The following is a 22,191-nucleotide window of genomic DNA, read 5'->3' on the forward strand; positions in this document are numbered from 1 at the left end:
CCTTCTAGACTATTCTAAGGCTGGGCGCTGAGAAATATGCTGGAAGTTGTACTTTTCCTGACACGTATGTCTCCAGGACTATCAGCATGCACTAGCTCTCTCCTTCCTTTGCTTAGCCTGACCTATAATTTGACCATAACTGAAATTTCACAGGCAGCTTCCTTCCTAGCCTCGGACTCTGTTTCTGGTAGCAACTTCTATAGCAAAAGTAGGCTCCATCTCCAGATTACCCATGACACCAACGTGCAAGGCAACTTCATGATGGTGCCCAGACACCCAGAGCACTAGGATCACAGCAGAACCCTGTCCCGAACATGGAATCCTGTTTGCTCTGACACAGAAGTGAAATAAGATGTGATATTCACAAGGAAGGAGAGAGGTCTAAATTTTAGGAAATGCATCAAGTCATCTATTCAAAGTGAAGAAAGAAAAGTTAACCACACAGAGAACAAGGTAAGGAAATGTGTGTAAAGAGCACCTAGGATCTTTTGTCTTTTTACATCAAAATCACTACTAACAGTGCTGTGTATCTAACAAGTCATTTGATATCATGTCATCGCACTGTTCTGAGCGCACACACACACACACACACACACACACACACACACACTTCTTTCATGCGCAGGGCTGAAACACTGTTCCAATTCAAAGCAATTTCATCAAGAATAACTAACAGTTCTACTCCTTTTGGCTTCATTTCTTTGCCCTTTTCAAAACAGGGTTCCTCACCATTTGCACAGGCCATTTCAAGGGTCTGGGATCCTACCTAAAACTTTATACTTTTTCTAGCAATTTTATACTTATGGATGGTTACCACCCACCAATTCTCACCACTCCCAGGAAGAAGTGAGTTGATTGTCAAGATGCAAACCTGGAGTACCTCTTTGGGCAGCAGCAACTGTTCACCAACCCCAAAGAAAATGAGGTCACTCCCTGGCATCTACCTTGAATCATCATTGTGTCATTTAAATAGACCCCAAAGCAGATGGCATGAGTAGAGGGCCCCCAAAAGACCAATTAATACAAGACACAAAGAAACAGTCAAGGGATTTCCATGGTAAGATCCTTAAAAATTATCTTTAATTGATGCCAAATATGAACAGATCATGAAATGACAGAACCAGGTAAAATTGCATAGATGAAAACTATGCGCATTATTAGGTTCTCCCTTGATAACACTCACTATCCTCGACCCGACATGGTAAACAGTTAGGGCAGGGCAAGTGCAGGGGAGATGAGATGAGACGTGTCTTTAACTCAAGGAGTAAGCGACTGGCAAAGCCAAGAAACAAAACAGAACGGCATCAGCTTCAATGGTTTGTCGTCCTGAGGGTGCACTTCAAATGGACACTTCTCAACTTTAGTTGTTAGCCTCAGGAATACTTTATCTTTAATCTTAGAGGTATGTCACAGCGTCCACGTCACTCATGGCTGCTGCATCAACAGTCCCTGAACAGTGCACTGAAGAAGAAAGAGACTCTTACAAGTTTTGGAAAGGGAAGACCACTTAGGACCTAGCATATATTCTGCAAGGGCTTTTCTTGTTTTATTTCCTTTCCTCATTTCATTTTTCTTCTTCTGTGATTTAGGAACAAAACTTCTCTAGATCCTTTGAAGTTCCATGCCATGAATTCCCTGTTAACTCCCAAAGAAAAATCACTGTGGCCAGGGTTAACCTCCTCAAAGCTGTCCTAAGGGCAGTGGAGCCTAACCCTTTGCTTGCACACGGGCATCCCCGAGAGTCAATGAGCAAAGAGGCTGCCATTTGCTCTCAAGGCTTTTAACCTTATGTCTATGCCCTGAATGAGTTTGCACAGTGGCCCAAAGTAATGGGCTAGTTTTGGTTAACAATTCAGTTCCTGCTTGCTTCTATACAAAAGTGGTAAGTAATGTACATTCCTTGAAGATTTACCTGAGTCATTCCAGACACGTTTGCATATACCCTGAAGTCCCATGTTATAAACATAAGTACTACTGGACTACACCATAGGTGAGAGCCTACCTCCTGAGATCACAGTTCAACCTAGCTTGTGTCTGCTCCTCAAATTCAAGCTTGTTTGTCTTCTTAAAATGAATATAAACATCAAAAGGCCTCACTCTTGCTTGGAAAAGGCTGGAAGATAACGTGGTTGTTTGGCAGTTTATACTCTTTCTAACAATTTTATACTATGGATGGTTACCGCCCACCAATTCTCACCACTCCCAGGAAGAAGTCATTCCTGGAAGAAAATGGGGAATTGCCTTCTGCTAATGTTCCCTTTCTACTTTCTGTTCCATCCAATCTACCAAACAAGAAATTAAAATTTAAAGTTGCTCTTTTGAAAATGTGTTTTGAGGCCTCCTATATTAGTATGAGGTTGAGAACTAATTTTTTTTTTTTTTACTGATTCTTTTAGACACTAATCTGAAGAATTTGCAACTACACCCAAAATGAAGAAAGTCCTTTCTGGGTTGAATGTCATTTCTACTTAGGAAAATTTCTCCGCCACCACTCAGACACTTTTTTCTGTTCCAGCTCTCAAGAGGGTCAAGGCTGTGGGAACCTCTGGATTCCAGTTCTACCACAGTGGAATCTAAAGCCACCACACAGTTCCATTTTAGAGAAATGACTGTTCATTGACTACAATGTGGGAGAAACATCTGACCTGATGTTCTGGACTAAGCCATAAACACTCCCAGTGAACAGATGTCACTGAGCTTCAGAATTCAAGTCTCAAAGGGGAGTGAGGTGAGGGGTGTGCACAGATGGAGAAAGGGGAGAGAAAAGCCAAACCAAAACAAACCCTTTCCTGGCTCTAGTCAGTCTTCTAGAAATCTGAAGACAGAGGAAATGAGTATCTTTGGTCTCTCTGATTCAGATCACTTGAAGTGAATTAAGCACTTCAGAGATTCTGGGATGGCTAATAGCCACAGGATGACCTGACCCTTCCAAGGGCACCCTATTGAACTAGGGCCCTGAATGTTGGAAGAGCCGGGCTATGGCTATCAGTGCATCGTAAGTCTTCTCCTTTTAGAGAAAACGGGTATAATAAGCATTAGGGCATGAGCTATCAAGGCTCAGTACCTAAGAAGGGGGTGAAAGGACAAAAAGCCTGGGAAAGGAAGTTATGAAGTGGACCAAATGAGAGTCATTCCTTAGTAGGCAGTTTAGTTAAGTGCACCTTCAGGTCTACAAAGACATTTCAGCACATTTCAGTGCAGGGGTAAGAGCTTGGTCGAAGGTCGCATGCCTATGCTACACAGATCATCCCTGGACTCCTTGTCATTGTGGTCACTGCATTGAGCTACAGATGGATAACCAGCATCCAAATCCCCCATCCACTCCAAGTTCACAACGGCAGCACATCCCCAACCCCAGGCAGACCTCTTCAGCACATGCAGCACTTTTTTCTTGTAACATATACAGAGGGTTTCAACCTGTCCAGGGGATACCTACAGGAGGCACACCGAGTGTCCAGGGCTGCCTGATCAGTCTTGGCTTCATTGTCTCCTCCTCTAAGCCATCCATCCCATAGTACCGAGTGGATTATTGCTGTTGACAGAGTTCTGTTGTGTCCTAGATCTCAGTCAAAATAACACTACAAGATATCCCTGGAGACTGGAGGAGTTGGCATTTTGCCCCCAACTGGAGACTTACAAGCATGTAGAAGCAAAGATCAGGATGATGATCTAAGGTTCAAAGAGTGAGCAACACACGGGAGGGTTTAATACCCTATAGTCAGAGGTTGGCAGTTCTCAGTCCCTCATCTTCCAGGATATGTGTTGTGTTCACACTGAATACTCACAAAAATTGTGCAGGGAAAGAAAATGTCCATCTTCCTTCAGTTGAGCTAGACAGCCTGGATGTCATCATAGTTTCTTGGTTGATGGCCTCACTTCTCTGAAGACTGGATGGGGTAAAGGAATAGAAGTACCAGGGAAGATTCCAGAAGAAGCCAGGCAAGGATGTAAGGCAGACAGTAGTAGGCAGCCACATGCTAAAAGCAGTATGAAGGTTCCCCACTCTACTGTCCTTAAAAGACAAAGACTGCCTCTCCATTGGTGAATAGCTGCTGGACTCCAGAGCCTATGTAATATGGCAATCTTTCAGCTGGACACAGGGTCCCCATCATTCTCTGGATTCAGTGGCTGGGGCAGCAGCAGTCAGGTGTTCAGCCAGTGAAGTGATTTCCATGTGGGACAGTCATAGGAGCATCATAGGAGATATCTAGAGGAAGTTGGCCAAGAAGGCTGGCCTATGTAAGGTCACTGTGAGCTAAGTGTTCCCATGATTTACAATGATACCCCAAAGACCAGACTATCAAAGATCTGCAAAGTGCTGTAGCTGACAGGGACAGTGGGGAGAAGGAGCCACTGAACCTGAGGAAGCTTGTCTGTCCAAAGTGGGCCTTCTACATTCCCCAAAACATTTCTCTTGCCTTCGGATGGAGAAGAAAAAGAAACAAAACAGTACAGAACGGGTTTATGGTTCATGTCCAGCTCAAAGACAGGTCTCAGTTCATATCCAGAGTCAGGATGCCAAAGAGACCAAGTCCAGTAGATGGCCAGAGAGGCAGCACCTGCTTTCTCTTTCTCTTCTTTGGGGCTCGGAGGGTGGTGTGGTCTTCTCACAGTGGTGAAGTGAGAAAGTGAGGATGGAAAAACAAACAAAACCAAAAAGAAAAAGGTCTGTGCCCCAACCCTTCCTCCCCTGTGTTAAATGACTTCCCAGCTGAGTTATGGAGGCACTTTCTGCAGTTCACTGTGGGTACAGATAAAGGCACTAAGCAACTATTAAATCAATTGGCTGAGTTTCTTCAGGGAGCCTCAAGGGGAGGGCCAAAGTCTCTATAGACTTCAAATCATGACTGCAAAAAGAAATCAGCTCTGCTCTGGGTGCATGAAGAGATAAACAGTATCACTTACATCCTAGGAATGCACCAAAAAACCATGCAATATTGCACCTTTTTTGTTGTTTGTTTTGCTTGTAGTTAGTTATGTTCAGCTAGAAAGAATGCTTGTCTTAGGTGTATTAAATACCTTGATGACTTATTTAGTTTTCCACAGTTTTCCCTTAACGGATGGGCATATTGGTCCTCTCTCTGCCTATACCTGCACAGAAGCTTGACATTTCCCTGAGCAAAGGCAGGAAAATTGACGGGAGTGTCCCCCACCCCCCCCCCCCCCCCCCCCCCCATTGTTTCTTTTGGGCCTTTCATCCCACAGACTTGTGATTTTTAGTATTTTCTAATTTTTATTACTGAAATCATGCATTAATTAAGTCAAGGTACATCTTAATCAAATAGGCCATAATGCTGACTAAGAGAACATGCTTTGAGCTCCAAAAAGGGATTTTTCCCATCTGACTAACATATGTACTTAAATACAGTACTTTAGTTGCTAAGAAAAGAGTTAATAAATGAAGGAGTGCACTTTTGGTGAATGCAAATGAAAAAGGGCCTATATTTAGAAGAGTCAGTTTCAACGTAAGCTTATTCCCTATTGCCTGGATTAACTGTCTCGGCATGCTATTATAAAATAAATGTTATCAGGTTCAAACATGCTTACCATTTAACTCTTGTGCTCTTGCAATAAAGAGGGCAGGGCGGTAAGGTTTTGCATCCACTTCTGTAGGTCAGGGATCAGGGTGAAGGATTAGTGAGAAAAGACCTGTATTTGGATCATCTGCAGTTGAGAGAACTTAGCAGCCCTACAGATGAACCAACTCATTTAATCAAGTTACCTTTTTCTTAGAGAATAGACTGGATTCGGGAGAATGCGGCAGATGGAAAATCCCAACAGACTGGGACCGGTAACAGATGTATATGGTGCTTTGATAACCGGTCTTAATTAGTCCGGATTTTGGTTGCCTTGTATGCGGTTCAGTTGATCAAAATAAAAGCATTTGTTCATTGACCACTGAGGCTGTTAAGTGTTCCACAGAGAGCACTATCTGAAATGTGATGTGCAGTTTGCAAAGATTTTAGAGTGGAGTCCCATGCAAATCTGAATTTTGTATTCCTAAGTGGTCATCTGATTTTTAGGTTAAAAAAAAAAAAAACTTATGCCAAAAGATTGGAAATATTTCAATACAGGGAAGCATGAGTCTTGTTTCACACAGACTACTTCAGGGACAGCATTGAAGCAAGTTTTATAAAATACTTTCTTTTCTCATTTTTAATAAAATGAAAATAGGTATATTTTTTTTGATGGGTCTTGAAAGCTTCAGGTTTACCACTCCCCAAATTCACAATGCAACAATGCATTGACAGTTAAATAAAGCATTCAAAGACTAATGTTTAGTAAAGTATCTACAGAATGGGACAGGAGTCACCAGGGGCTTCGTTTGGGGCTTTTGCTTGCTTGCCTGTTGCTTTTTAAACATCGGTCAGGAGCTTGCTCTTATTAACGCAGTTTTGATCAGCTGTGGTGCAGTTACCAGTTCTGATATTAGCCTGTCTGTAATGGGCTATGCTATTGTTCATATCCTCTTCGATCTCCATGTACTCAGATTTGCTGATAGTAGAGGAGCTGCGTCGGCTGAGGTCACTGTCAGAGGCTAGGTTAGGAGAACTAACATGGAGCAACTGAGCCTGCTCTTCCCCCTCAGTTTCTCGGTGGTAGAAATAGTTGAAATTGGACACAATGACAGGTACGGGCAGGGCAATTGTCAGCACACCAGCGATGGCACACAAGGAGCCCACGATCTTGCCTCCAATTGTCACAGGGTACATGTCACCGTATCCCACAGTGGTCATGGACACCACCGCCCACCAGAAAGCATCGGGGATACTGGAGAAGTGAGACTCAGCTTCTTCCGCCTCGGCAAAGTACACTGCACTAGAAAACAGTATGACCCCAATGAAGAGGAAAAAGATGAGCAGCCCTAACTCCCTCATGCTAGCTTTGAGGGTCTGGCCCAGGATCTGGAGGCCCTTAGAGTGGCGAGAGAGTTTGAAGATTCTGAACACCCTTACCAAGCGGATGACCCTGAGGATGGCCAGGGAAGTGGCCTGCTCGCCCTTCTGGTTTCCCTCCTGCTCAGCTATCTCCGTGCCCAGGGTAATAAAATAAGGAATGATAGCCACGATGTCGATGAAGTTCATGATGTTCTTAAAGAAGTCTGTCTTGCTGGGGCAGGCGAAGAAGCGCACCACCAGCTCGAAAGAGAACCAGATGATACACAAGGTTTCCACAATGAAGAAGGGGTCTGTGAAGATGTTGGAAGTATAGATGACTGTGGTGTTGTCGATGCGGTGGATGGTGCCTGTGAAGTCCTTGTCATCCTTCAGCTCAGGGAGAGTCTCCAGGCAAAAGATGACTATGGAGATGAGGATGACCATGACCGATACAATGGCTATAACCCTGGCAGGCCCTGAGCTCTCCGGATACTCAAAGAGCAGCCACACCTGACGCTGGTACTCCTTCTCAGGTAGGGGGCGCTCCTCTTCCTTGATGAAGCCCTCATCTTCCCGGAACTTCTCCATGGCCTCCTCGCCCAACTCGTAAAATTTGATCTCCTCGGAGAACATGTCCAGAGGCACATTGACCGGCCTGCGCAGGCGGCCCCCGGACTGGTAGTAATAAAGGATGGCATCGAAGCTGGGCCGGTTGCGGTCAAAGAAGTACTCATTCCTTAGGGGGTCGAAGTAGCGCATGCGTTTCTTTGGGTTGCCCAGCAGCGTGTTGGGGAACTGTGCCAGGGTCTTGAGCTGCGTCTCGAAGCGTAGCCCGGAGATGTTGATCACCACGCGTTCGCAACATTCGTGGTCGTCGCGGTCGGCCTGCCGTGGGTAGCTGCCATCCTGGGGGTGACCCGGAGCGGCCGAAGCCTCATCCGCATTCTCCCCCGACATCACCGTCATGATGGAAGCAGGGTGCAGGGGTGGGAGGCCAGGAGAGAGCCCGGGATGCGAAGGAGCGAGGGTAGAGGGGGTGGGGGGGACCCAAGCGCCCCCCCCACCGGAGAGTGAGTCTCCCCCACGCTCACCGGGAGGGGCTTCAGAGCCAAGAGGTTCAGAGGTCTGCAACTTTGCTAGTTACCACCTCCCCCTCCTCCACTCTGCCTTTCACCCAATTTGGAAAGCCCTCTCGCCTGAGGGCCCCCAGTGCAGCTTTTTTTGAGAGGCTTGGGTTTGGGGGTGAGCTCTGTTTTGGGGGTTGGTGAGTAGGTTTTTCTTCCTGCCCTGATTGCCTTAACGCACACCTGCCATCGATCCGGGGCTCACCACAGCTCTGCTCCCCTCCCCTCCTGCAGCCCTCCTAGGACCCGGTGCAGTGCCGACTCAGCAGATCCCCACGCCTGTCACCCCCTTTGCTGCTCCTTGGCTCTCCCCCTCCTACCCCTCTTCGCCTGCCGCCTTCTAAGCTCCCACGGGGCGATCGATGGACGCTGCAGAGAAATAATAAAAAGTGATACGAGGGTAGAAAATCAGAAGCATTCCGATGGGACGAACCTATAGACACCGAAGAGCACAGACTAGTAGCTTTTGTAGAACACAACGGACTTTTACTGGGGTTAACACATACGCACACACAGACACAAAACAGACACCCAGAAATCCAAGTTTGGAAATCTTCCATCCCACTTTTCCCCAATGCCCAACAGCCGATCTGTTTACAACTTCGTTAAACTGGAGATCGGGAAAGCGCTTAGAGATAGTGGAGGAGCTTCGAGTCCTGGGCAGCAAGCCCTCACCCTCAGCCTCCCCCACCCTGTCACCTTAACCTCGGATTCTGCAACCCCGAACTGGGGAGCTTCCTACCTGGCGGGCCGGCTTGGCGCAGGGGCGGTGCTGAGTCGGCGGCGGAGAGTCGGAATGCGGCAGGTCGCCTTTGCAGCAGCCGGAGCGAGCAACGGCCACCTCCACAGCAGCATCCGAGAGGCACCGGGCCCCTCGTGGTCCGCGTCCTTCTCCTCTCAGAGGTCCGATCTTTTTATTGAGCAGCTATGGAGGAAATGTCCGCTCCCTACCCCCATCCTCACATGGTGCAAGCAACCTGGAGGCGCTGTCCTCTCTCGGGTGCCGGGAGTTCCGGAGGATGCAGGGTGGAAAAGCAAAAAGGCCACCCTCTTCCGAGTCGCCCAAGCAAATGGCGAGAAGCAGCACTCTCGCCCCCTCCGAACACTACGGGAGCCCTTGACTCGATCCCGAGGGAGGCGGGCGGCCCAAAGCCTGGTTCTACATGGCTCTCGGGTCTCCGCACCACCGCACGGACCTCGCTCCGCGGCGCGCCGGGAGCCTTCAGCCGCTCGGAGTGGAGCAGAGAGCGTGTGGCCGCAGGTCCGCTCGGTCCATTTCTGTTCGCTGCAAGATCAGCAGAAACCTGAGAAAGCGCCTGGAATGCGGAGCAGCGATTGGCCCACCCGGGCGTGGGTTGGGGAGGGCGGGGGAGGGCAGGAGCGAGGAGGTAGATGGAAAATATGAGGGGGTGGTTTGGCAGAGGGGGGTTGTCATTCAGTTCCCATCCTTGCCAGCACAGCTTTTCTTCTTTTTCCCTCCTCTCTTCCTCGAAAAGCCCACCACCAACTCCTCTTCCCCGGTGGCCCGCAGCCCCGCCCACGCACGGCCCTTAGCAGCGCGCGCGACCTTCCCCGGGAATTTCACATTGGAGATGGTCAGGTCCGACGCAATGCAGGCGGTGATGTCCCTGGCAGAACTCCTTGGACCGGTCTGCTTTAGATGCAGTCGAACAAGCAATCCTCCTGCATCCCGCTCCTCGGCGCCACCCGCCCCTCCCCCAGGGGCCTTTCTGTCCAGCCACCCTACTCTTCTCCCACCCCCCCCCCCCCCCCGCAACCCCGACCTCCACTCCAGCCGCACTCTGAAGGGTGCAGAGTTTGGTTAGAGCGCTGCAGTTGAGGATCCCCGGGTTTCATCCACGCAGTGTTACTGCTAGAAGGTGGTGCCAAGTGTCTGTTCCTCTAGAACCTACCAGAGGGAGCTGAAGTTTCCTTACAGTCGGAATATTCTGAACTGCAGAGAATGTAATGGGGGACGGTGGGCGAAGGCACCGTGGGCCTGTGGGTTGTCTGCCAACTTGGTGCTAATTGGAACAAACGTGAGGAGAAGCAAGTCGCCCATTTGCCTCCCTTGGTCCTGCCTCCCACACCCCACATCCGCCCACTCAGTGGCCCTCTGCCCCCTCAGCACCACTTTAAAGGCTGTGGACATGTTCGCGCAAAGCAGTCTGAGCTGGGGACCTGCGCGGCGTCCCCAGAGGCTCGGCGCCTAGGCGATAGCAGCACCGGAGGAGGCCGCCAGCAACTCTAGTCCTTCCACTCCCGCAGAGCCTCTGAGGAGCCCGCAAGAACCCAGAGTCGCCGCTGATTGGTTCTTCGCACCGCTTTCGCACCGCCCCTTCGCACCACCGTGGCTCCAGTCGCCTCCCGCCCACACCACCCACCACTTTTAATCAAAGCCAATGATCGCATCCTCCTGACTCTATTGTGGCTAGTGGAAGGCAGGGGGGCTCTACAAGGATCCCAGGGATACAGCTAGTTAAATCCCTCCTCCAGATTCAGATCCCGGCTTTCCTTTCAGAAAAATAAGTGTTTGTTCTCTTCTCTCCTCCAGATTCCTACTCTGTCTTTTCTTCAACAAACAGCAAGTTCTATTGCACAGTACTCCTTCCCACCTTAAACTCCACCCAGTGCACGCAGGTCCCTCCATCCCAGAAACTCCATGACCCCCTCCTCTTCTGCACTGATGCTCAATTGGTGGGAAAAAACAAAAAAACAACAACACAAAAAAGACACAGTAAATTCGAGACTCTACCATGAAATGTCAAGCACGGTGGTTTGGTGGCCACCGCTGCTAGAACCTCATGGTGAGCCTGCTGCATGTAATAAACGTTTCCTGGCCATGTTTTTGCACTACTACCTTACTAGAAAACTGCCTCAAGCTACATAGGATCCCAATTGATAAATTCAGAGTTGTATATGATAGGATTCGTGGGTCCTCCACATGCCTAATAGACGTGATTAAAGCAGGGCTTGGATCTCCAAGGAACTGGGAAAAAAATATTTTTTTTTCCATGTGAATCCCTGGTTGCTAGGAACCTGAAGGCACTTAAGCATTAAACAAAAGTTTTCTCTGCCTCAGCTATGGACCAGACATGTCCTAGGACTGTGTGACTAGACAAGACACACAGGTACCAGATCACAGGGAGCCTACATTCAGTGGGAGGCACAGAGAATGGATCAATAAAATTCTAATGTAGGTCCAGTACTAGCTTGTATTTACAGACAAGCAGGTCCTCTCTGCAGAGAGATTATTAGACACCCGAAACAGAGGCCAGAGACTAAAAGAGCAGACTGGTAGATGTATGAACAATTTGCAGGTCCTAAGGCAGGAAAGAACTTAGGAAACAAAAGGTTATTGTGGAAGAAAAACATTACCAAGGAAGAAGGTCATAGTGGGTGGATCATAAGGGCCCCTTTTGGGGGGAGGGTGTTTTATTTGGGTTGCAATGGGAAGGTACTGAAGGATGCACAGCAATATAGAACAGTTGTGTTGGGGAGGGTGTTGTTCACTTGTTTGCTTTTGTTGTTGTTTGAAATGATATCACATTGAAGCCCAGGCCTGCCACAAAGTCGTAGCAACCCTCCTGCCTCAACCTCCCTAGTTTTGGGATTACAGGCATGAGGCACTATACTCTGTTTCGTTTTGTTTAACTTTTTAAAATGTTTTATTGTTTGTTTGTTTGTTTGTTTGTTTGTTTAGGTGGGGGGCACGTGTATGAGGTAAGAAGACAATTGGTTCTCTCCATCTGTTGTGTGGCTCCTAAGAATCAAGTACAGGTCATCAGGTTTGGTGGCAAGTACCTTTACCCACTGAGCCATCTCACCAGCCCTGCTACAGGGTTTGAAAAGATTACAAGAATTATTGGTAACAGGGTACTGGCATGGCAGGCATCACAAGCAGTGCTGGCTTAGAAGTGTGCTGAGAAGATCTTGGAACTGGCTTATGCTTTTAGAGGGAGTGGAGCAGGGATATGAGCAGAGCAGGTTTCAACAATGTCCCTAGGCCTGTGGCCTCAATAACTAGACAGGTGTTAATATCATGTACTAGAATAGAATCAGAGTTCATTTTTCTGCTCTGAATGTGAAGTCTGGAACTTTCTATGTGCCCTTCTTGTTACCTAGTCATGTTCTCCTCGTCTGCCTCCACAGTAGACGCTACTGGAAGAGCCAGCTCTGCGTGCAGCCACATTTGTCTTCTGAGGGTCGCCACACTGCAATGAGTGGTACTTGCCTCCCCCAAACTACGAAAAGGCCCCAGAGAGCCAAACTGCCACCGAGAAATAAAATACTGCCTCAGTAAACCACAAGAAGCTGGCCCCATAGGAAATGCAAGCTAGGATGGAGCTGTAGCATCTCTAGCTTTGCTTGTCTCAAGACCACCCAGGGTCCAGTGACAGGCTGTGTCTCTGTGTTCGTGAAACAGCAGCCAACTTGGTAGCTTGTTGCTTTGTTACACACACACACACACACACACACACACACTCCCATATCTTCACTAATTGGGATCACAGCATCCACTAAATCTTTAACACTTGGGTCCTGTCTCTGGTGATGTCTCATGGGGGAACTTTGCTGAGGCTAGGGAATCAGCACTTGTTTGGAGCATGTTAAGATTGAAATGACTGGGACATATGTATGTTGAGCATACGTAAGTCGTGAGGTGGGGCTAGGTAGAGTGGGTTTCTCATCAGCAATGATGACCTTTGGGCTGGACAGTTTTCTGTTCTTGAAGACTGACCTATGGTTTTTAAAATGTTCAGCATCCCTCTCCCTGCAAGACACCAGCAGCACTTATCACCAGCTGTCTCAACCCACACTGTCTCCATCCATTGTCAAGGTCACCTTCAGTTGAGAAGCATGGAAATAGATGGTCCTCAGGGATCGACCTCGAGCTTGAGCATGGAAAAAGGGGAAATGTGCTTGAATCTTGTGCTTCAGGATGCTCTAATGCCAGGAAGTCAGTTAAAAAAAAAAAAAAAGCCAGCCAATACTCAGAGAGTAACAGGGCAGTGTAAGCAAGGAGAATGCTGGACTTCTGGACTTCTGGAGCCAGATGAGAATCTATGTTTCAAAAGCAGTGGAATCAACCAAGTGCTGTGTGCTGCTAATAGAAAAAGTAGAGTGAGGAACGTGGAGTACACTGCCAGCTTTGGAGATACGCAGTCAAAAGGAAACAGAGGGAAAGGTAATATAGGTGAAAATGACTCTGAGTTTTACATGTCAAGAGAAAAAGAAGGGAGGGGTAGCCAGCTGAAGGAAAATGGAGGGTAAAAAGCCTTTAGAAAAAGATAAGCACTAGTATAATACATTTGTATGCTAATGGGAATGATTCAGTAGAAAAGGAAAGATTGTTGATGCAGAAGAGAAAAATTAGAGCATATAATTGAGAAGGAAGAGGGAGAGTGGGATCTTAGATGAAAATACCAGATTGGCCTTGGGAGAGGACAGTTATTCTACAGAAAAGGAGGGAAGGAGGGGCATGCAGGAGGGGGTGGGGAGGTACACAGTAGAGAAAGGTGATTGAATGGATGTGGTTATAGGCATTTTGGGATATCACCATCAGAAGAAACCTACTCAGGAAGCAAGTACTACTCACCTAGGAGAATAATGGGGACCACATGAGGGGTGAGGGAAGAAATGCCAGGGGCTCCCTGTGGTGAGGGCTGGTGCAGTGAAGCGATCAGTCCATGCTTGTTTGACAGAAACGTGGATGTGAGTTGACACAGAATTAGTCCTGGTGATGTTTTATGAAACAATGTGTAACTAGTTCTAAATATAGCCTCCTTCTTGGGTTGTTTTCCTAAATGCCACAAAGTGGCAGTAAAGAAGTGGTCTTACCAGGAAGGGACTGCGGAGGGCAGTGCCACAGTAGGGGACTCACCGGGCTCTTTGGGCTTCGTCTATCTGCACAGCTTTGGGAAGTACCTCTAGTCATGGCCAAGGTGGAACTGTTACCAGTTATATAGAATTCCTAGGAGTCAAAAAGAAAAGCTTGGCAGTCACTGAGGCTAAGATGACGGGGAGCAACCTGTCTGGCCACAGCCATCCTGGATTTTTCTCTTTTGCTAGCATTTGTGACTGTGTTGTTGAAGGTCCTCATGCCCCATGGGCCATGAAGGAAAGCTACCTGTGGAGGCGAGGGTTCATTTGGCTTACAGATTACGGTCTATCATTAAGAGAAGGCCAGGCAGGAACTCGAGGCAGGGGTTTGAAGCAGAAAGCATAGAGGATGGCTGCTGATTGGCTTGTTCCCTCTGGCATGCTCAGCTACTGTTCTCATACAACTCAGGCCCAACTGTTCAGAGAGGACACCACCCACAGTGGGCTGTGGCCCTCCCTTCACATTGGTCAGCAATCAGGAAAGTATCCTCACACACATGGCCACAGGTCAACCTGAGGAAGGCAAGTCCTCAGCTGAAGTTCTTTCCAGGCATGTCAAATTGCCAACCAACCATAGTTACCTAAACATTTAACGTTTCCATCCCTTGATTACCAATAAGGAAATGAGAGTTTGCATGTGTAATATGCAGTGCCTGTATCACAGGCTGTTGTGAGAAATCAAATTCTGATCAGTGCCGGGTACCAAGTTCATGCTCATCAAAACATCATCTTCCAAAACAAAAAGTCCAATAGCTCAGGAAAAACCACTACTTTAAATGAACCTCTAATTTACACTCCCTGGGGCGAAACATTTCCTACTCAAGAACCAGAAGAAAAAGAAAATGCAATCCTTGTCATCAGGAGCTGTTACAGGTACTTCTAACATTCAACCACGTCATAGTAAGTGATATAGGACTATTTCAACATTCGCTAAATATGTGAACTTGTTATTTATAAACATGTATTATTATGTGATATAGACACAAATGCATGTGTGACAGCACTGGGCAACTGTGATCTTTTAGAAGGAGATGAAATGGATCCTACGTTAAGTCTGTGTTTCTTCCTACTGGCACTTTCCAGAAACCATACGGAGAAGAAGAACCCAACATAGTCCCGCAGATCTCCCTGAGCCTGAGACAGGGCTCTGCTGAGGCAAAGATGACCAAAAACCATGGGGGGAAGCATTAGAGAAGAAGAAGCTACAGCGAGGAACGATCACCAAGCGCACCCCCTTAATTCTGCTGCTCAGTGATAACCACACGGTGTGAGCTCAAAGTCTATGGGCAGAGTCCCTCCATCTTTTAAGAGGAGCCAAAGCAGTTTTCTATTGGAGAACTCACAGGAGACTCTGTGCAACTAGAAAAGCTGTTTATCAAAATTCAAGCATGCCTTCATGATAAAACAAAGCAAAGGAACTCTTCCAGTATGAGAAAACTTCCTCAGCCTGATTCATGACATCTAGAAAAAACAAACCAACAGCAAAGGCCACACTTGAAAAGGCTGGATGCTTTCTCTCTGGAACAAGACGTGAATGTGTTCCCACTGCTTACTTAACAGTTCAGTAGAGGTCCTAGATAGTGCAACAAAAGAAATAAAAGACATATGGGCTGGAAAGGAAGGAGAATTGCTGTTATTTGGAAATAGTGTGATTGTAGATGTCGGAAATCCCAGGGAATATGCATTAAAAATCTACTGGAACTATTAAGTGAATTTAGTAAGCCTACAGGTGCAGGGTAAAAATGTAAAATCAATATAAGTTTACCCTTTATAATAAAACAAAAACATATAAAATAGATTCATGTAATAATTTGTGTTACATGTAAGACTTGTGTATGGAAGGTTATAATGCATCCTTGAGTTAAATGAAGGAAGAGCTGCCACGGAAAGGTATACCATCATCGTGGACTAGAAGATTCAGTCCTATTAGACTGTAAATTCTTCCCAAACTGATCAGAACACTCAACATAACTTCAGATTGGTTCTAAAATCAGCTTGAGTTTATGAGAAAACATAAATGGCCTAAAATAGCTTAAAAAGTCCCCAAAAGAACTGGTTTTAGGATTTACATTACCGTGTGCTAAGTGCCAGTGTTAATATAAGGGAAGACATACAGCTTCACAGAAGTACAAAAGTCAACGCATTCCCATGTTCTTAGTAGATCTTCAACAAAGATACCAAGGTAATTCAATGGGGAAAATACAGTTTTCTCAACAAATGGACCCAAGATAACTATAAATCTTCACATTTATCTCATGCCTTCAAAACTGTGCAACTTTCAAGAAAAAAATGAGAAAATTCTTACAACTTTCACAAAAAGATACAAGCCATGAAAAGAAAAACTGAGACATCAAGCTTCATAAAAATCAAATTTAAAACTTTTTGCTCTTCAAAAAAAAAACAACCTGATAAGAAAATGAAAAGTGTGTCACAGACTCAGAAAATATTCACAGCATGAGCATCTGGCAAAGGACTCATATTCAAACATAGATGTAACTGAAATCTTACAACTAAATGAGAACGCTATACGATTAAATGCCTGGAGAGATGGCTCAGAGCTTAAGAGCACTGCTGCTCTTCCAGAAGGCCTGGGTTCAATGCCCACAACCCATATGGCTGTTCACAACCCTCTCTAACTCCAGTTCCAGTAGACCCAATACCCTCTTCTGGCCTGTATGGGCACCAGGTATATGTGTGGTATACATACAAATAAACAGTCAAAACCTTCATATACATAAATCAAAATAAAACATATTAAATCTTTTAAAAAATAAAATTTGTCAGAAGATTTAAGAAAATGTTTCTAAAAATCACAATGTTTGCATTTTTATGAAGTCATGAATCAAACAAACATAAGCCAGTTGCTCCTGCTCCCAGAGTGAGGGCATTGTCTGGAGAGTGGATTGAGAAGATATTGGAAGTGCTACATCTTGATTGTGGGTATTTAAGTCAGTCAAAGTTCATACTTTGGCATACTTGAAACCAGTATGTTTCATAGTATATAAATGATAAATAAGTAAGTTAATGTTAGAAATACTCTGTCAGGGTTGGAGAAATGGCTCAGCAGTTAAAGAGCATTTTATGTTCTTGCAGAGGACCTGGTTCAGTTCCTAGCACCCACATGGTGGCTCACAACTTTCTGTAATACCAATTCTAGGGAATCCAATACCTTATTCTTGCCTCCTCAGGCACCAGGCATGTACATGATGTACATGCATACATGCATACAAAATACTCATATACATAAAATAAAAATAAATAAATCTTTAAAAGACTTAGTCAAAAAGATATATTGAATTATTGACTTGACAGAAGTATCTTAGGAATTTTACTAAACTTGAGTTTAACTCACAAAGACTTTTTATTTTATTTCATTTCACTGCCCTGTTGCATTAACAGTTGTACAAATTCTGTGCTAATCCTAGAGATAAGTCTCTCAGCCTTTTTATCATTGGGTTTTGTTTTACACCATTGCCATTGACAGATTGGGGAGTTCTTCCTTCCTTAGAAAGGTTTCTTTTATTTTTTTATCCCCACCATGAATGTCTATTCAATTTTGTTGAATAGCTCTCCTGATTCTGTAGAGAACCTACTTGAGTCTTCCAACAGAGTGAATGAAATTGACTTAAAGAAACTACTGTGAGGTGTCACTAGAAGAAGCATTGGGGAGGGGGGGGTGCTGGAGGGAAGATCTGCCTCCCTAGAACCACTGGGGAAGTGGAAAATGCCTTGATCATTATATGATACACCAGATTAAACCAGAAGCCCTGAACTCGAGGTCAAAGTCTAACTGGAAACAAGTAAAGAGATAATCACCATTCAATGTAATACAGTCTTCAATGGGAAGGAGACAGTGTGCTAGGAGGAGTGGTCCCCTACCTGGGTCCTGCAGCTTAGAGAAGAGTTATCAGGGAAAAATCACCAGATAACAAGAGGCATAGTGAGTAATAAGTATGGTGACTGAAGAGTCTCATAAATAAAAACACCCACACTTTGAGGTTTATCCACATAAGTGAGTGTATAGCACACTCAAACTAATGAACAAAAACCCTAAAATTAGGGGTAGAGCTGGAGGGTAAAGTCCAAAGAGGTGAGTGGTGAAAGAGAGTCTAGGGGACTCTGCAGGAGCCAGGTCATGAAGCAGCCTATAATCAGTTGTACTGGACCCTGATTAGCCTTCTCCTTATTTTCCAAACAGAACTCCCTTCCACAGAGCCATGTGCCTGAAAGGAAGCCCTCTGCTCTAGGGGATCTCATTCAGAAACTTGTGACCTAGTGCCAGCAGAGGACATCTGAGAGGATGCCCGCTGGAGGTCTTCAAGGAGCCATGTCTTTAGTGAGAAAAAGCCATAGGGAACTTGCTTCCTCTGTGCTCTCTAGATGTCACAGCATGATGAGGATGAGTCATTGTTGTATCCATGTTCTCATCCGACTGGATGAGTAAGCCAATACTGATGATGTCATAGCCCAGAGAGGGTGAGAAGCTTGAAATCCAATGACATCAACAAGCAGCTGAAGTAGTCATCTGTGAGTCTTCCTACCCTGACGTCTTATTAGGAATCTCAGAACTGCCCCCTTGTCATGCCATTAGCGCTGAGCTTGGTCATGGCATTCATGAAGCAATGTCTCATTAAAGATTTCAAATGAGATGGGAGTGTAATTCAATAGTATAGTACTCATCTGATGGATGTGAAGCCATGGGCTTCATCTTCATTACTGCAAAAATAAAACAAAATAGCTTAAATACAGAAACCTACAAAATATTGTGACTATCTAGAGAAATGATTTGGATGAAGAAGCTGTCAGAACACTTTTTGGTGACCAGTGTGACTCCAAATGGCTTAAGGAAAGAGAGGGGAGGGGCAGAGAGACGCAAAGAGGCTAAGAAAGCTGAGCATGTTGAGAACAGGTCTTCAGGAATGGTTTGGCTCAGCACTTTAGTGCCAGTTTATCCAGGGTGCATAGTTTTCTTTCTGCCTCTCTCCAGTCCTCCCATCCTTGCTGATGACTCTACCTTCAGGTGTGCCTCTTTATTGCGTGTTTCCAAGATAACTACCTTACTACTATGCTTTCTATCAGGTGAGCAACAAGTCCATTTCTCTCACAGCTCAATTTAAGTTTTGGGATTGGATCTTAGTGAGTGGCCTGGGTTGGGATTATTTTCTGAGCCCAAACCAATCACTGAAGCCAGGAAGATTAGGTATACTAATTAGGTGAAGAAAATTAAGAGCCTGCTCTGGAGACAGAATGGGGTTCCTCTCATCTAAACTATGAGACTAGATGTTTCAGAGCACAGTTATCAAGAAAGAACAACATGCTTGGTAGGGACCAACCAGTGTCCATAACAGCAGCTAAGGATGCTCCTGAGTGTCTTGGCTGAGCATCCTCAAGAGGAGCATATAGAGAAAAAGAAGCATTTCTGGGAATCAGGTAAGGTAAAGACAGCAAGAGATAGCTAGCAACTGGACACTGTTATTTCTATTGAGACAGAAGTTTGAGTGCAGAAGTGGGTACAGTGGGCAATTGTACCAGTGAAGGGAGTGGAGCGAGGGAGAGATGTTATGATTGGTTGTCACTGTTTGAAGAAGCTTGGAACTAGAGAGCAGGAGGAGAGAGATGGAAGGCATGCTTAAAGAAGTTCACTTTAATATATATTATATATATGAGAGGTAATCCTCATTGTCAGCTTGATTAGTTTTTAGAGTCACCCAGAAGACAACAACCTTCAACATCTGTGAGAGTGTTTTCAGAGAGGTTTAATGGAGGAGAGAAAACCAACTTCAACTGTGGGTGGCATCATCCCTGGAGCTGAGGTCCCAGGCTGAATCAAATTGAGGAAGGAAGAAAGCAATGAAGCCCTAGCGCCTAGCATCCTCCACTTCCTGCCGATTCCTGCCTCTGTGCCTTCTATACCATGATGAGCTGTCACCCCTCAAACATGAGCCAAAATAAAACTTTCCTTCCGGAAGTCACTTCCATTACTTTGTCATAGCATTAAGAAGAGCCGCTAATACAGTAGAGAGGTCTTAAGATGCTTAAATGCAGAGAATGAGTAGGAAATACGAGCATCACACTCCATTACTGAGGGAATTTGGGGCAGGAGCTCGAAACGGGGACCTAGAAGCAGGAACTGAGGCAGGGGCCATAGAAGAATGCTGGTTTGCTCTGCTGCTCCTGCTCGTTTATACAACCCAGGGCCACTGGGGGTGACACTGCCCTCTCCTGGGCCTTCCAATATCAACCATCAACTAAGACGATCCCCCACAGACTTGCTTAGAGGCCAGTCTGATGGAGGCATTTTCTCAGCTGAGAGTCCCTCTTCCCAGGGGACTCGAGCTTCTCTGGAGGTGACAAAAACTGTGAGCACTCACAGTAGAGCTGATTTGATTCTTTCTTTCCTCCGAATGTTTTTTTGCCCTTCTACCATGCTGCATGACAAAAGTTCCCACTCACATGCCAGTGTTGGGCAAACCAGTGCCGAGTTCTGGCTCCATTTCCCTCTCAAAGTTGTGTCCTCGGGGACTCCTCTCCCCACCACCCCCAGCCAGTACTGTGAGCCAAACCAGCTTGAATATTTTATAAATGACCAAGTCAAAGGTTTCTGTCAAGGCAGCAAAGGACACTCAGAGTCAGTCTGAAAGAAAAAGGAAATAATCGGGGTGAGGTGTGGTAATTCATACATGTAATCTCAACACTCAGGTGGTGGAGGCGGAAGGATTGTGGCAAACTCAAGGCCACCCTGGGCTTCAAGTTCCAGGACAGCCTCTGTCACTAACTAACTAACTAACTAACTAACTAAAAATGTCATTAAATAAGCAATAAGCATGGTGTGGAGTAAAGTCTTTCAAAGACCTCTGAGGACATGCCCTATGATCTTAACCTTTGAACCATCCATCCCATTCATGGTTCAGCAGCCCCAAATATTTTCAGAGGCAGAGTTAGCTCCTACATCCCTGAAATCTCATCCCTAGAATATGAGACATGTTTCCTGTTGTCCCTTGCATGTCACTTTAGCCACATAGCCACACTTAAGAGTTTAGATCAGAGCTGAACTTCTGTTCTTCATCACACAGGCTACAGGGTGAGGACCTCATGGTCACATGTAACAGTTGACAACTACATCACACAGTGAACAGACATGTCCACCACCACAGGATGTCTTATCAGACAAAGCGCCCTCTGAGAAGCTGGCCTTGGGTCACCCCAGGCCACCAATGAGCTCACAGCAGGCAACACAGCTTGTGTGCCTGCAAGAATTATCTTTTTGTCTCCAGTTTGCAAAGTTTGAAGCAAAGGCTCTGTTTGCTCTGGTAACAACTATTGCCAGGACTTCGTGGAAGGCATCATCTGTGTCAGGGCACAGTGGCTCCACTCAGAAGGATTCCCAAAAGAAATCCCACTATGGGTGTCAGATACAGCTCCAGTTCCTTTAAAGATTGGGTGGTTTTCATGGTATGGTCACTGTGGATCTGGAAGCTGAATTCATTACTTTATTGTCTTTAGGTGAACATTGTGCCAGGTTTGAAGCCATCTTTTAGCCATCAAATCTCTTTCCTTCCCCTCCCTTTTTCCTCTCCCTCTCCCTCCCCTCCTCTCTCTCTTCCTCTCCTGTTCCTTGTGTGTGCATGAAGGATGGGGAGGTATTTTCTGAACTCATTCCCTCCAAAATTTATGTGTTTGGGGGTTGCATTTTTTTTGTAGGTTTCTCCCAACACAGAAAGTAAAAAACAAGTAAATAAATGCACCATGGCATGCATGCCAGGATAGTTCTATGTATACAACTATCTGTCTTTCTTACCTGCAATGTGGGATCTTCTAAAATGGTGATATAAAATAAACCTTCCTGTCAAAACACAAAACTCAGGTATCCACCCCTACTGTGTAGCTACACTGCTGAGCGTAGACCCTTGTTTTACACAAGGCCTGAGCATTAAATTCATCGCCCTAGGACCCTTTTCAAGTACCCAGGATGACACCCCAAAACATCACTTTTCCGTAGTAACAGAGTAGTCATAACCACAGTGACATTCAAACCTAATAATAGAGTAGGGGTAGGCTTCCAGATATGACCTAATAGGTGACTGCTGCTGGCTGGTAGCCGGCCAACTATTGGAATGATTTTGATGGTGTCTAAAGTGGCTTCAGTGTGTTTCAGTGAATGTTGTAATAAAGTTACATTTATCTATTGTGCGCACACCCATGTTATGGCGCATGTATGACAGTCCAGTGACAACCTGCTGGAGTCAGTTCTCTCCTTCCTCCATGTGAGTAAGTCCCAAGAACGGAACTCAGATCTTCAGGCGTGG

General features: G+C 45.8%; 1 protein-coding gene across 2 annotated transcripts; it reads right to left on the reverse strand.

Moving 5' to 3' along the window:
* Positions 1-1,058: 1,058 nt before the first annotated feature.
* Positions 1,059-10,228, reverse strand: Kcna1 (potassium voltage-gated channel subfamily A member 1). Of its 2 annotated transcripts, XM_036180990.1 has the most exons (3): positions 9,916-10,228; positions 8,745-9,287; positions 1,059-8,371 (listed from the first exon to the last, which is right to left on the reverse strand). In XM_036180990.1, the coding sequence occupies exon 3, from the start codon at positions 7,842-7,844 to the stop codon at positions 6,357-6,359; it is 1,488 nt and encodes a 495-aa protein (XP_036036883.1). In that variant the 5' UTR covers positions 7,845-8,371; positions 8,745-9,287; positions 9,916-10,228; the 3' UTR covers positions 1,059-6,356. The 2 variants fall into 2 exon arrangements, with proteins under 2 accessions (XP_036036883.1, XP_036036882.1); XM_036180989.1 differs by lacking the exon at positions 9,916-10,228 and having other exon boundaries at positions 8,745-9,693.
* Positions 10,229-22,191: the final 11,963 nt, after the last annotated feature.

Source organism: Onychomys torridus, chromosome 3, assembly GCF_903995425.1.
Source record: "Onychomys torridus chromosome 3, mOncTor1.1, whole genome shotgun sequence".
NCBI lineage: Eukaryota > Metazoa > Chordata > Mammalia > Rodentia > Cricetidae > Onychomys > Onychomys torridus.